The sequence below is a fragment of the Cannabis sativa genome, chromosome 4, assembly GCF_029168945.1.
Source record: "Cannabis sativa cultivar Pink pepper isolate KNU-18-1 chromosome 4, ASM2916894v1, whole genome shotgun sequence".
In the NCBI taxonomy this organism is placed as follows: domain Eukaryota; kingdom Viridiplantae; phylum Streptophyta; class Magnoliopsida; order Rosales; family Cannabaceae; genus Cannabis; species Cannabis sativa.
The window spans coordinates 67,152,225-67,168,518 of record NC_083604.1 but is presented as its reverse complement, the minus strand read 5'-3'; the positions used below and the strand labels follow the sequence as shown (position 1 = coordinate 67,168,518).

Here is a 16,294-nt window from a genome sequence, read left to right as displayed (position 1 = left end):
AAATATTTTGATAAAAAAAATGAAAATAAAAAATTATATGATTTTTTTTAAATAAATAAAAAATATATATATACATGAGTTAGAAAAAAATATGAAAATAAAATCAAAATAAATTTTAAAATTGACATTAAAATTGTGTGAGGAAAAAAATTAAGAGTAATTTTTAAAAATTATTTAAGTTTATATTTTTTTAAGGCTAATTAGGATTTTTGTCCCCTGAACTTTGACATGTACCAAATCATACCCCCTGAACTTTTAAGATCGTTAAAAATGCCCCTGAACTATTGAGATTGTTGGATTTAAGGACTTTTGTCTAATTTCATTCAATTTTACTATTTCAGTGATTGTTTATGTGCTAAATCATGCTCCCTAGACTTTGATATCTACCAAATCATGTCCCCCGAACTTTGACATGTACTAAATTATGACACTTGAACTTTCATCCACGTTAGACTTTTTTACTGAAATTGGAAAAAAATCCTTAAATCCAACAATCTCAATAGTTCAGGGGGCATTTTTAACGACTTTAAAAGTTCAGGGGAAAAAAATCCTAAGTAGCATTTTTTTAATAATAAAGTGCATTTACCATTGGGCTCGTTTGGAACGCCGTATTAGGTCGTATTGTATTGTATTGTATTATATTGAATTGGATTATGTATCATATTTTTATATAATACTATGTTAAACTTTAATTTATACTAAAATATTATATATTTAGGTGTCCATAAAAGTTAATACCACATATAGTTTTACATAAAAATATTGCATAAAATACAATTCAATACAATACAATACAATACGACCTAATGCGGCGTTCCAAACGAGCACTTTATGAGGTAGAAATAGAACTCTTACAAAAAAAAAACCCTAACATCATCTCTTTTTCTCTCCCTCTCTCTCCCTAAAACCAAAAGTTGAAATACCAAAAGTATCCTCATAACTCATAAGAGTCCAAATTCTCTCTACTCTTTACTCTTTCTTTGTTTTCTATAATAAAAAAACAAAGCTTGTTGGTTTGGTTCGTTAAAGCCATCTTGCAGCCAAAGCGGCAGTTACGGCAAAACTCACGAGCCCAGGAAAACAACGGCTGAGATTTCATCGATCAATAAATGTAAATGAAATATTATATTCATTCAAATATTAATATTTTGGAGGGTAACTCATAAAAACACCTAATAATTTATATATTAAATTATTTGTATCTGTAAGTAAATCTATGTATAAATATAGCACATTTATTCCAATCATCCTTAACGATCTCTCTCCCTCCAAACAATAACCAACTCCCAAACATATAGACCTTCTTCTTCCTCCAACGCACACTTTTTTGTATCTCCAATTTTCATGAACTGAAAAAATAATCATTATTTTTTGTTTCTTCTATGGCTTTCAAAGGTTCTGGGTTTTGAAAATATACTTTAGATTTATTTATATATAACTAGAAACCCCAGAGAGCCCAAATCATGATAATGGAAGGTAAGTTTTTCTTTTTTGTTTTGTTTAGAATGATTCCTATTTTTGTTTTTGATGCTTTTCAAAGAAAAACGTGATACATATTTGTTTGATTGCCGAGAAAATAAGTTACCGGTGAGCAAAATTAAGAAAGGAATACAGAGGAATATTATTCAAAATGTTTTTTTTTTCTTTTTAGCCTCCAAACTTCCAAAATGGTTTTCATCCTAAGCAACATACATAAATGTTCGAAGAAAGCTTTTCAAAATGTTTCCTTTTCTTTCTCTTTCATTTTCTCATTCGTATCCCCTGTTTCCCGGTAAACCCGCAAAAGGGAAAGATTTGATATTTCCGTTTGATTCATCTACGCAGAGACCGGAGCCGAAGACAAAGAAACCCCAGAAATGGTTTTGGAATCAGAGGGGAAAAGGTTAGGACTTTTTGGAAAAAAAGAAGAAGAAGAAGTTGAAGAGGATGAACAAGAAGACGAAGAAGCTTCTCCTAGAGGTGTTTTGGAAATCCCTATTTTGGGCAGAGCTGATTCCGACGATCACAGCAGTAGCTCCAGCGACAAAACGACATCACCTTTGTCGTCGTCGTCTTCGTCTTCTTCGACGACGTCTCAGTGGAGAAGCGTTTTCTATACACTAAAGAAGAAATCCATGAGACGATTCTCGACCATGCCGTTGTTGGTAGCGAGCTACGAGATGTCGAAGAAGGGAAGGAAGCTGGCTCGGATTCGCAGCGCGGACGACGCCGTTTCAGACCCCTTTGATATTCCTATTGCCAAGCCCTCGTGGAGGAACTTTGACCAATCTGAGCTGGCGGCTGCCACCGCTAATTTTAGTCCTGGTAACAACACATTTTAACTCCTTTTATTTATTTATTTATTTATTTTGTTTTAATTTTTAAAGCTGAAGTTTTGGATAAACAAAAGCATTTATCAAATGTCATTAAAAAGGGTTTAAATTTCCGAAAGAGAAAAAGAAATTTATGGCCAAACATAGGCCAGTGAGTGACTGTTCATGACTTTGGTAATTAGGTTTACGGGGTCAATGGTTTTGGTTTCTATCATTTATGGTCTTTAACTACAAAACCAGTAGTACTCTGACTAAGAAGTTCAAACATGTATTTACTTTTTATTAATAACATTGTCATTTTCATTATCGAGAATGGTTTTAATTCTTCGTTTTGCTTTGAATAGATATATGTATGTACATTTATTATTATTTGTTTGGAGGGGGCGGTGTTGGTTTATTTTTATTTTTTTTTTTGTTATGGTGAGCGAGCGTGGGAAATTGGGAAAATTACGACTGTTTCTAAGTCTAGTTTTTTTTTTTTTTTTTCAATTTTTTTTTTTTAATTTTTTAGTGGGGCTTTTGAGAAAATAAATGCATATGTACGAGTATTTATATTATCAATTGTAGATAAGATGAAAGAGGTACTATGTTTAGCAGCAATTAATTAATTTGGAGACAAAGCGTGGCCATCTTCTGTTCCTATGGAGACGACCTTTTTGACTAGAAAGTCTTCTTTAACTTTAATGGGTAGTAAGTAAAACAAGAAAGTGATTATTGTCTGTCTACTTGGCCACTCTTCCTTGAGAAGAACACCATGCTTTGCCTGCCATTTTGGTCGACTCAGTACTCAGTTCTATAATTTGTTTAGAAAATCACCTGTTCAAATTGGTCATTTAGTATTTCACTACTTTTTCTTTATTATTTCCTTCCTTAAAAGGGTTAATTTCTAATTGACAAAATCAACTTTCTACCCAAAACTAAATTAGTCACACTACACAATATTACTTGTAGAGATTTTAGTCTAAATATGTACCATAAATAAATAAGCAAGAATGATAATGACATAAATTAACTGATTAACCATATTTGAAAGACATCCCGCCAACTGATGAGGATTTTGGAGTCAATATTTTTATTTCATGTCTCTGTCTAAAAAGATTGGAAGTCAAAACAGTTTGGTGAAACCTTTTAAAGAATTTTATAAGAGGAGGTCATTATTTTCAACACTTGAACATAAAAATCTCAACCCTCAGTTTTGTCTAATTAGAATATAGGTAATGGTAGTTGCACATATTTCATATGATTTTGTCACAACTTAATTATTTTTCTATCTTTTTTTCTAATTTTCACTCCTTAAAGAATGACTTATTTATCAATAATAAAAATTGACAGAGAACATGATCGGAAAAGGTGGGCAGGCAGAGGTTTACAAAGGGTGCCTTCCTGATGGTCAACTCGTGGCGGTGAAAAGGTTGACCAAAAAAGAGAAGGAAAACGAGGAAAGAATTGGTGATTTCTTATCAGAGCTTGGGATCATTGCCCACATAGACCATCCAAATGCAGCTAAGCTGCTTGGTTTTGGTGTTGATGGCGGTTTTCACTTAGTCCTTCAATTTTCCCCACATGGCAGCTTAGCTTCCCTTCTCTTTGGTGTTCTATCTTTCTCTTTAACTTTAACTAGACTCAATTGACCTCATAATTTTTCACATAATGAAATATTTACATAATTTTCTTTTTCAGGTTTGGAGTGTTTGGAATGGAAAATAAGATTTAAGGTGGCAGTTGGGGTAGCACAAGGATTGCAATATCTACATCAAGGTTGCCAGAGACGAATTATTCATAGAGACATTAAGGCCTCTAACATACTACTCACTCAAGATTATGAGGCTCAGGTACTTTCATTTCATTACTCTCACCCAATCAAATTCAATCCAATGCACACCTCTCTCAATTAATTCATTTGTTTTTGAAATTGATTTTGTTGCTTGTATAATAATAATTAATGCAGATTTCTGATTTTGGACTTGCAAAATGGCTTCCTGAAAAATGGACTCACCATATTGTTTTCCCAATTGAAGGCACATTCGGGTATGTCAAGCACTTTGTATCACCACACTTTCTTTCTTCAATTAATTTGTTCTGTTTTGCAATAAATTGTTTGTTTATGGATTTGTTCTTTTTTCAAATGGTTTCAGATATTTGGCACCAGAATACTTCATGCATGGAATTGTAGATGAGAAGACAGATGTGTTTGCTTATGGAGTTTTACTGCTCGAGCTCATAACTGGTCGTCGAGCAGTTGATTCAAGCCAACAAAGCCTTGTGATCTGGGTAAAAATCTATGACTCTTATGATCTAATTCAACTAATATTATTCTCACCAGTAATCACTTTTTGACTTGGCAGTTATAAAGTGTCATTTTGAGCCTAATATGCTTTAACAAATTAGTTACTTAACTTAATCAACAAGTAACCTCATGTTAATTTCAGGCAAAGCCTATGCTGGACACAAACAATGTTAGGGATCTTGCAGACCCTAGATTAGGCAATGAATTCGACTCAATTGAAATGAAACAAATAATGCTGACAGCTTCCATGTGCATTCACCATCAATCTTCTAAACGTCCATACATGAATCAGGTTAGCCTAATTTTTCACTTTCAAGTTAGGCTAATTTTTCCATATCCAAAACAAGCCAAGATTAATAGACTGTGCATGATGTTGTCTTTTTTAACCAAATGAACATAGGTAGTTAAGATATTAAAGGGTGAAGATGGACATGTGGATTTGAAGCCAAAAACTACTTCAGGAGCCGTGAGATCAGTGATGTTAGATGCTTGTGATGTGGAAGATTACACTTGTTCAACTTACTTAAATGACCTGAATCGTCATAGACAACTTGTTATGGAGTGAAAATGAGTCTTTTTTCTTTTGATTATTAAGCTCTTTACGCTTCTTGTTGCTTCTTTGGCAACCTGCTTTTATTGTTGTTACTTGTTTTTGTGGGAATATTAAAACGGGTCATGGGTAATTGGGTATAGCTCTGTTCTTAATGTGGGCGTGAATTGCCAACTTCACTAAAGTTGTTGTCTGTATAAAATTATAGTGAAAAAAGAAAGGAAAAAAAACATGCCACTTTTGTTTTGTGACTGAATCAAAATATACAACATTTCCTTTCTTTTTTCTTTACTTGTTTGTTCTTACGTGGTTGATCTATGTCTTTGAATCTTATGACTTGTATTTGAACTTATAATAAATTACATATTTAAAAACAAAAATGAATTGTAAACAGAGAAAATCAATAATGGTCTGGATGGGCGTGTGAAAAGGAAATTCAAATTTGAAGAGTTCTGGACCCGTGATGAGCGTAGTAAATTTATTGTTAATCAAGCATGGTCTACAGTGCAACATGAGTGGCCTCTTTCCTGAATATTTTGAAGGATTGATATGGTTAGGGCTGCCTTTATTCATTGGAATCGAAATCAATTTGGTAACCTTGATAATTAGATTAAAGATTTGGAAAGGGAGTTAAATGAGTTGCAAGTAAAGAGGGTTGGGTTTCGTGATTGGTGCGATGAACATGCTCTAAGAAGTTCCTTCAAAGCAATCTATTGGAAACAACGTTCTAGAGTCTCTTAACTTAAAGAAGGAGATAAATACTCTAAATTTCTCAATATCTCTGTCACCATAAGGAACATAAGAAATGACATTAAAAGTATTCTTGACAAGCATGGTAACTGGATTAATTCTAGGGAACTCATTGGAAGAGAGTTCTCTAATTTTCTAAGCAACATTTTCTGTGGGAATGGTACTACCCCTGATGTTGATCTCACGGTTTTGATTACTGATCATTTAAGCAGGTATGAGTAGGAGGCCCTTTTAATTGTTTCAGATTGGGAGGAAATTAGAAACATGCTTTTTGTAGAAAATAGTGATTCGAATTATGTGTTTCGATTTCATAGAATAATACATATTTATATACAAAGCTAGGAGACTAAATATCTACTAAATATCTAATTCTTTTACAGCTAATATATATCTAATATCTAACACTCCCCCTCAAGCTGGAGCATAGATGTTAATCATGCCCAGCTTGTTACAAAGATAATCAACCCGCACTCCATTCAAAGCCTTTGTAAAAATATCTCCTAGTTGTTCTCCGGTCTTCACAAATCCTGTGGAAATCAGACCTTGTTGAATTTTCTCACGAACAAAATGACAATCAATCTCAATGTGCTTAGTTCGCTCGTGGAATACGGGATTTGAGGCAATATGAAGAGCAGCTTGATTATCACACCATAATTTTGCTGGAATAGAAGTCTCAAACCCGAATTCAGTCAAAAGCTGATAAATCCATATTACCTCACACACAGACTGGGCCGTAGCTCTATATTCTGATTCAGCACTGGATCTAGATACAACATTTTGTTTCTTACTCTTCCAAGAGACCAGATTGCCCCCAACAAATACACAATATCCTGAAGTGGATCGTCTATCTACCTTGGAGCCTGCCCAATCTGCATCAGAAAAACACTCAATCTGGGTATGTCTATGATCCTTGTAAACTATACCTCGTCCTGGTGCTCCTTTCAAGTAACATAAAATTTGCTCTAATGCTGCCCAATGATGAATTGTTGGAGAAGACATGAACTGACTGATAACACTAACCGGGAATGCAATATCTGGACAAGTTACAGTTAAATAATTCAACTTTCCAACTAACCTGCGATATTTCTCAGGATCTTCAAATGGTTTCCCATCACGTGTAAGATGCACAGCTGGATTCATTGGAGCATTACAAGGTTTTGCTCCCAATTTTCCTGTCTCAGTTAGCAAATCAAGTACATACTTTCTTTGAGACAGAAAAATACCTTGTTTACTCCGAGTAACTTCAATCCCCAAGAAATACTTGAGCTCCCCTAAATCTTTCGTGTTAAACTGGGTGTGAATGAAAGACTTAAGGGATGAGATGCCTTCAGTATCATTTCCAGTAATAATGATGTCATCAACATACACCACTAACAAAATGATACCAACAGTTGATCTTTTATAAAACACAGAATGATCTGACTTACTTTTCAACAAACCAAACTTCTCAACAGCCTGACTAAATTTACCAAACCAAGCATGAGGGCTTTGTTTCAATCCATACAAAGATTTGCGAAGATGACAAACTCGCCCTAACTCCCCCTGAGCAACAAACCCAGGAGGTTGCTCCATATATACTTCTTCCTCAAGATCTCCATGAAGAAAAGCATTTTTAATATCAAGCTGATGCAAAGGCCAATGATGAGTAGTTGCCATGGAAATGAACAGTCGAACAGATGTGAGTTTAGCAACAGGAGAAAAAGTATCACAATAGTCCACTCCATAGGTTTGAGCATAACCCTTGGCAACAAGACGGGCCTTTAAGCGAGCAACTGTGCTGTCTGGATTGAATTTAACCGTGAACACCCATTTACACCCGATGGCCTGTTTTCCGGAAGGTAAATCAACCAAGACCCAAGTACCATTCGCAACCAAAGCATTCATCTCTTTTATCATTGCAGCAAGCCAACCAGGATGAGACATCGCTTCTTGAACAGTTTTAGGAATAGTGATAGAATCAAGAGAAGCAATAAAAGAACAAGAAGAAGAGGAGAGATGATTATAAGACACAAAAGAAGTAATAGGAAAAGTACATTGACGTTTACCTTTACGTAGTGCAATGGGAAGATCATCTGAGATTTCCGGATCTGATGACGAAGATGCAGGTGCAGGACATGAAACAGGAGGTGGAGGAGGGGGGCGCTTGGTGTACACTATAGGAGGCCGAGGGAGTGGTGGAGGTGGTAGTGGTGGTGGAGGTGGTGGAGGTGTAGACATTGTGGGGGTGACGACCGAGGCAGGTGAAGGAACAAGAGACCCGCCAGAACATGTATCAGGCGCATAGGATGTGACAGAATAAACCAACAAATCATCATCCTCCCCCTGACTAGTAGAAGTAGTGGAAGATGAAAAATAAGGTGTATTTTCTACAAAGGTAACATCAATAGAAACAAGATATTTGTTGAGATCAGGACAATAACACCTATACCCTTTCTGAAGACGAGAATAACCAAGAAAGACACACTTTAGTGCCTTAGGGTCTAATTTTATGACAGATGGACGGACATCGCGAGCAAAACAAACACTGCCAAATACTCGCGGAGCAATTGGAAACAATGACTTATTAGGAAAAAGAATTTTAAATGGAATTGCACCATTAAGAACAGAGGATGGCATGATTAATAAGAAAGCATGTCGTGGAAACTGCATCGGCCCAAAAAGGTTTAGGAACTTTCATTTGAAACAAGAGAGCACGTGCAGTTTCAAGAAGATGTCTGTTTTTACGTTCTGCAACACCATTCTGAGGTGTCGTATCAACACAAGAAGTTTCATGAAGCATGCCATTAGAGGTCATATAAGATTGAAATTGAGCAGACGTGTACTCTTTGGCATTATCACTTCTCAAAGTACGAATAGATACATTAAATTGAGTTTTAATCTCAGCACAAAAAGCACAAAATATAGAAAATAACTCAGAACGATTTTTCATTACATATAACCAAGTTACACGAGAATAATCATCCACAAAAGTAACAAAATACCTGAATCCAGGTTGAGACAAAATAGGAGGACCCCAAACATCAGAATGAACTAACTCAAAAGGAACACTAGCACGTTTATGGACACGAGGACTCAAACTAACACGATGATGTTTGGCAAACTGACATGACTCACAATCTAACGAATATAAACTACTATATTGGGGACACAGTTTCTTGAGCAAAGGAAGGGATGGATGACCTAGACGACAATGAGCCTCAAAAGCGGAAACAACACTCAAGCAATAGAGGTTGGCGGAAGTGGGTCAAGAACATACAAGCCACCAGATTCATGTCCTTTACCAATAATCTTCTTCGTCATAAGATCCTGAAACAAACAATGATCAGGAAAGAATGAGATGCAACAATGTAAATTACGAGTGAGTTGACTAAGATAAAGCAAATTAAAGGACAAATCAGGTAAATGTAAGACTGATGACAAAGATAGCATAGGTGTAGGAACAATAGTGCTAGATCCAAGAACAGAAGCTGTTGACCCATCAGCTAAGGTGACAATAGAAGTGGCACCAGAAGTGGGACTATGAGACTTAAAAGTGGAAAAGAGACGGGAATTACCTGTCATATGATCTGTGGCACCAGAATCAATGACCCATTTTGAGGATTGGGAAAGAAGGCATGCATTAGAGTTACCTGAATCAGCAATCGCAGTGATAGAAGAAGATGAAGACTTAAGTGTTTCCTGATACCTTGAGAACTTGGCAAATTCATCAGCAGAAATAAGGACCGATTTGTCAGATGCATCACTAGTGCTGGCAATATTGGCAGAGTGTTGTTGTCGATTCTTAAACTGTAACTTCCTACACTCAAACTTGGTGTGGCCTGGTTTCTTACAATAATTGCACATGATGCTCCCAGAACTTAGTGTGCGGTTATCAGGTCCTTGTGAATTACCTCCTTTAAATCCACTTGGAGTAGAGTTTCTTTCCGGTGCAGAATTATTACGACTCACCAAGGCGCTATTAAGAGGAGTTGAAGAGGTAGTCTCTGTGCGAAGAACACGAGTAAACACATCTTGTAAAGAGGAGACATCAGAACCAGAGAGAACTTGTGACTTTGCAGAGTCAAATTCAGATGAGAGTCCTGCAAGAAAACTCATAATAGCCATCTGTTCTCGTTGGCGCTGTTGAACTTTTACATCAGGACTAAAGGGTAATAGCACATTAAGTTCTTCATACGTTTTCTTGAAAGACATAAAATAATTCATAAGAGACTTATCTTGTTTCTTCGCGCGATAAAAAGCTTTGCAAACATCATATATGCGAGATATGTTGTCTTTGCCAGAATACCAAAACTCCAAGTAACCCATTAGTTCTTTAACCAATTCACAATGATTAATCAAACTAATTACCTCATTATCGATAGAATTTCGAATTTGAAGGAACAAGCGAGCATCCTCACGGAGCCATATTTTCCTTGAATCGTTTGTTTCTTCAGGAGGATCGTCAGTCAAGTGATCATCTTTGTCAATACTCCTCAAATACAGTGGAATCGTCTTACTCCATTCCAAATAATTCGAACCAATCAACTTATGGTCCGTGATTTTAGACATCACGGGAACCACATCAGAAACAACGATTGATTTCGAATCTAATTTTATCTCTGCCATAATCTCGAAACCAAAAAATTGACAGAAAAAGGAAGAGAGCAAACTCAAAGGAATAGATACCCAAACACAAAGAAGACAAAAGTATCAAACCACAAAATGCGAAGAACCGCCGAAAACCGAAGCAAGGAGGACGAGAACAGAGCAGGAGTGGGACGGGCGTCGACCGCCACCGGAGAAGACATCGGACGCGCCCTCACGCGCCGGCGCGTGGGATGGCCGGCAGCGGCGAACGACAGCTCGTGGGCCCCACGCGCGGTGAATCTGGACGCCAGACTTTTGGATTTTGCAGTTCGGCGGCTGGGCAGTCCTCCTATGTGGGCGGTGAGAAAAAATTTTCACTCCAAATAGGGTTTTCGAAAAACAACCCTAAACTCAAACCCTAATTTTTTTTTCAGAACCCTAATTTCGAATTTCGAATTTTGAATCACATTGGCTCTGATACCATGTAGAAAATAGTGATTCGAATTATGTGTTTCGATTTCATAGAATAATACATATTTATATACAAAGCTAGGAGACTAAATATCTACTAAATATTTACTAAATATCTAATTCTTTTACAGCTAATATATATCTAATATCTAACACTTTTCAAGATGAGTAGCCTTAAGGTGTCAGGCCCAATTGGCATGCCTATTTTGTTCTTCAAGCTGCAGAAGAGAACTTCGGCTAAGGAGTTAGTAATTTTTTCACCTCTGGAAAAATGTATAAAGGTATCAATTCTTTCAATGCTTCTTTCGATGTAGAATTGATCCCGAAAGTTCAAAACCACCAAAAAGTATCTGAATTCAGACCTATCTCTTTATCAAATGTGATCTATAAAGTTATTTCTAATAGGATAAAGTCGATCCTCCCTCGTCTGATTTGTCCTACTCAATCAGCGTTTCTCTTGAGGAGAAATATTCAGGATAACAATATGCTACTTCAAGAGATCATACATTCCTTTAAGCGGAAACAAGGAAAAGAAGCTCTTTTCGCTATTAAGATGGACATGGTGAAGGTAAGATAAGTTGGGACTTTATGGACCTAGTGTTGAAAGCCTTTCATGTCTCTAATAGTAACTACAAGCTTATCTCCCAATGTTTAACTACGACCTCTTTAAATGTGTGTCTAAATGGTGCGTCAGTTAGTAACATTAAGCTAGGATTATGGGTGTGTAGAACGTCATCAACTCCAATTACAACCAACAGATCAATTCACAACTGATCTAATAGAATAGGATATCTAATCATAATTAGATCGAATCATATGTAAATTATGAAAAATCCAATTTTATCACATCGGTTGTTGGATGGGACATACGATCTAATGAACAATCGAACCGAAATGATATAATTATCATCTAATAGTCATCCAATTATATTTATTATATACTTATTATTTTGTTTTAAAAAATATATTAATTAATTTTATTCCTAATATGCACTTTCACATATGAGATCACATCAAAAGTATAAAATATCACATATCATTTTCCTAAAAGATTAAATTTAAGTGATTTATTTTATAATTTATATGATATTTGCATTTTATGTAGTGAACTTGTTTGTTAAGAGTGATGCTTATTTGGTTGGATTGGATTTGTGTTGTGTTATATTTTGATTATGGCATATGAAAATTAGGTTAGACTAAATTACTAGTGCTTATTATGTATGTTATATTTGTGTTTTATTACTATGAGAATTAGATTTTAAATTATGTTATATATATATTAATGGAGTTCAACATACTAAAACTAATAAAGATTAGATGGATCCAATGCAATAGAAAATTTGTTGATGCATCCAATGGTTAGAAATGATCCAATTCAATGCATCTATTGGATCGGCTCGGATCGTATCATTTGTCTCAATTCAATTGGATTGGATCGGTTGAAAAAAACCAACATCCAATAAATAATTAGATTAGATCGGTTAAGACCAAATCCATTAGATGTGATTCAATGAACACCCCTAGCCTGGATGTGGCTTGAGACAGGGTGATCCACTATCTTCCTGTATCTTTATCTGTGTTGTAAAAATCTTGTCAAGATTATTGGATAAGGCCTTTTTGTTGGAAAATATTTTACCAAGATTTAGATTTATTAACAAGTATGTTTAATAACACCCTAAATATGAATTTCTAAAATAATGAAATTTAAACACATAAAAAGTTAAGAAACCTTACATTGATTACAACGGAATATATGACTCCTCCCACTCAGATTCTCTAACCCTTGTTCCTTTCTGTCGCAGAGTATTATCAAGATCTGAGCCCGATACTCCTTTAGGTTATTAGATTCTTCACAGTCTTACACACTATGATTGAGTAATAGACTTATGATGGGAGGGCATGCACTCACTCACTATACGCTCAAATTTAATGAAGAACAATGTTCGAAATAGAAGAAGGAAAGAATGTGGTCTCAAATCTCTCTAGTTGTCTGATAGATTGTAAACTAGGTTATGAGAGATTAGGTCAAGTTATTGGATAATGAGACTATCCTATTCCTTTTATACTATTTCACTTAGGGTTAGGATTAAGTTATATGGAATAAAAAATTGATAAAATAATGGTAAATTATACACTAGTGGCTGGTCATATAGATGGGTCCCACTAATTATAATTTTACCATTTTTTTTAACCATTTATCTTTTATTTCACAAATGTCATATGTTTTAATTTTAATCTTATAAATACTAAAATTATTTATTTAATAATTATAATTAATTATCAAATAAAATTGTCATTTATATTATTTATTAATTAGACTCCACAAAGTCTCTTAATTAATAAATAAACTCTAAAACCTCTTTTCTTCACAATTAAGTCATTGTTTAGTGAAAAATTATAAATAAGACATAGTTTAATTTTAGAATTATAATTGATTAATTAAAATCAATTAACTGAGTCCTACAAGCAAGTATTGTCTCAACTAGTATGAGGACCATAGGTCTATATAATCAAGCTTCCAATAAGTAGCTCTAGAATTTACCAAGTAAATTCTCTAACTTATTAATTCATCCTTGCACCACTATAGATTTGGTATTACACTCTTAATTATATAGAGCTCTCTATATGTTCCACGATATAGATATGTTATGTAATTATCTATTGTTATAATCCTAATAATTAATGATCCTCTATAGACAATCTACATCGAGTAGGAACAAATTTACTGTTACACCCTTCAATGTATTTTATCCTTAAAACACTTAGCTTCCTGTAAATAATATTTCTAGTAAACTAATATAATTACTGAAATGAGCACTCAACCATTTATTTCTATTAAGCTAAACTCGAAGGAAATCATCATTTCACTTCTATGTCCAGATAGAAGCTATAGATTCCGTATCTATGATTAGTGCTCCCACTTAATTGAACTACCATGTCCTTATTCTATATGTCACGAAAAGATCCATTGGTCGACTTTAACCAACAAATTGAAGAACATAAATAATACAACAGAGCTAGAAGCCAACCATCTCAGGATTGAGATCATTTGATCTAAGATCAACTAGGTGATATTGAATTAGATAGATATTACGGTAAATTTATTATGTCTTATCCGAGTTCAATATCGGTCTCTTTCGATGGATACTCCATACATCCAACCCAAGCTTACTTTAACCAATGCCCTAGAAAAGACGTAACACTAATCCAAGGTGCAAGTAAACTACATTGTAGATTATCTTATCAATTAAACCCTGTGTAATGATAAATCATAGGACTACATTTAATCACATAATCTTGATTACATTCCATTGTGTTGATGATACAATAAACAAGAATATCAATGTGATAAAGATTTGGATGAATTTATAAATCAAACAAGTAATCACATGAACCAAAATACACATTAAACATGTAATGAAATAAATTTATTTCTTTATTAATAAATGAATGTTCAAGATTACATTCAAATAGAGTTTTATATAGGGCACAAAACCTAACAAACTCCCATTTGCACTAACATAAAATAATCAGTACATTTCAATTAATCCTAGATTCGTTTTGTCCTTTTCAAATGTAGTGACTGTCAAAATTTTGGTGAATGGATCAGCTAAGTTGTCTTCAGTATCAACTTTTTCCACCAGTACGTCCCCTCTTGCCAGATATTCTCTGATGATGTAATACTTCCTCTCAATGTGTTTGCTTCTTTTATGGCTTCGAGACTCTTTACTGTTGGCTATAGCACCATTACTGTCACAAAGTAAAACCAGTGGTTTTTCCATTCCAGGAACAACACCAAGTTTTGAGAAGAACTTTCTTAGCTAGACTAGTTCCTTAGCAGCCTCAGCGACATCTATGTATTTGGCATCCATGGTAGAGTCTGATGTTACGATTTGCTTGGCACTTCTCCAAACAATTGATGCAAATAGTATATGGAGTAATTCCCCAAAAAGATATAATTATTTTATTTTATTTTACTTTTCTAAAATAATATATAAGAGAACCAAATAAGTATAATCTAATTAAATATTCTCATGTATAATTAAGTTTACAGATAATCATATTCTCCTTCCTAATATTTTTAAACTTCCTATACCCAGCGCCCCCTTATATTAAATTTTGACAAAATTACACATGAATTTTTATACAATATGTGCATAAATATGATTTTTTTTCAAAAAAAAAAGGAAAATTTTTTATTTTCTGAGGGTAACTAGTTACCCCCATAATTAGTTACCACCATAATTAGTTATAATTTAACTTCTTTTAAAAATAAATTCCCTTAAAAATAATTTTTTCTAAAAAAAAGAGTACATTTTTCGTAAATTAATGCATTAAAAACCATAAAAAAATAACTCCACAAAATTTTTTGATTTTGAAACAGGCAGTACTTGTTCAATAATGGATCTTGGCCCCCCATTTGTTTGGGCCATGATGCAAAGCCCATCATACACCTGCCACTTTTTTTTCCCTTTTCTGCTGAACTGCTTCCATACTCGTCTCCAATAACTAACCAGAACCACTGAGAAGATATTTCAGAGATGGCCACTGAATTGACCGTACAACTGGTCTTCTTCCTCATGACCTTAGGGATGTTCTTTGTTATACTGAAATATCCAAAACAAGCCTTAACCAAGTTCCGTACCAAAAACAGAACAACGGTTCAGTCCGGCCGCCACTTAGCTCAAGCAACGAACCTATTGGATCGAGCCCGATCCATTCCCCACAAGGCCCAATCCCAGGCCCACGCGAAGAACGCCCTGGCCGAAGCAGAGAAAGCCATCTCTCTTTCCCCGAGAGACCCCTCCGCTCATATCATCAAAGCCATGGCTTCGGATCTCATGGACCGCAGAAGCTCGGCTCTGCGATCTCTTGATCTGGCCCTGTCTCCTCCGTGCGTCAAGTCCCTCTCCGGAAGGGCGCGTCGGGACGCGCTGATCAAGCGAGCCGAGCTTAATTGCGCCACAAACCGGAGGCGTCGTATCGACTCGGCAGTCGAGGACCTGGTCGAGGCAATCCGGTTGTGCAATGGCGACGCCGACGCGGAGTCGAGGGCTTTGTGTTTATTGGGTCAATGTTACGAGTGGAAAGGACTAAAGGAAAGTGCTTGGGAGACTTATGAAAAGGCAATAAGAATCGAACCAGGTTTGGTTATGGCTCGTCAAGGGTTGGAAAGATTGAGTTCGTAGCAGCTACCAACTGAAATTCAGGGGTTTTGCTCTGTACAGATTATTTTGCAATAGATAACCGTATTTCTCTTCTTATTTTATTGTAAATTAACTTGGCTTGGCTTCCCAATTAATATTTTGTGATTGTGTTGGTAATAAAAATGTTCATAAAAATATTTGACTTGACAAT

At 35.2% G+C, this 16,294-nt stretch overlaps 2 protein-coding genes across 3 annotated transcripts; both read left to right on the top strand.

Annotated features, from left to right (window-relative positions):
* The first annotated feature begins 974 nt into the window (after positions 1-974).
* Positions 975-5,440, top strand: LOC115712482 (receptor-like cytosolic serine/threonine-protein kinase RBK1). 2 transcript variants are annotated; one of them, XM_030640763.2, is made up of 8 exons: positions 975-1,111; positions 1,825-2,304; positions 3,645-3,902; positions 3,993-4,144; positions 4,261-4,340; positions 4,448-4,583; positions 4,742-4,891; positions 5,000-5,440. In XM_030640763.2, exons 2-8 carry the CDS (start codon positions 1,857-1,859, stop codon positions 5,162-5,164), a joined length of 1,389 nt encoding a protein of 462 aa, XP_030496623.2. In that variant the 5' UTR covers positions 975-1,111; positions 1,825-1,856; the 3' UTR covers positions 5,165-5,440. The 2 variants fall into 2 exon arrangements, with proteins under 2 accessions (XP_030496623.2, XP_030496622.2); XM_030640762.2 differs by lacking the exon at positions 975-1,111 and adding an exon at positions 1,158-1,476.
* A 9,781-nt stretch (positions 5,441-15,221) lies between these two features.
* LOC115715035 (uncharacterized) lies at positions 15,222-16,293 on the top strand. The gene has a single exon (XM_030643821.2). The coding sequence runs from the start codon at positions 15,478-15,480 to the stop codon at positions 16,123-16,125; it is 648 nt and encodes a 215-aa protein (XP_030499681.2). The 5' UTR covers positions 15,222-15,477; the 3' UTR covers positions 16,126-16,293.
* The last annotated feature ends 1 nt before the right edge of the window (position 16,294 follows it).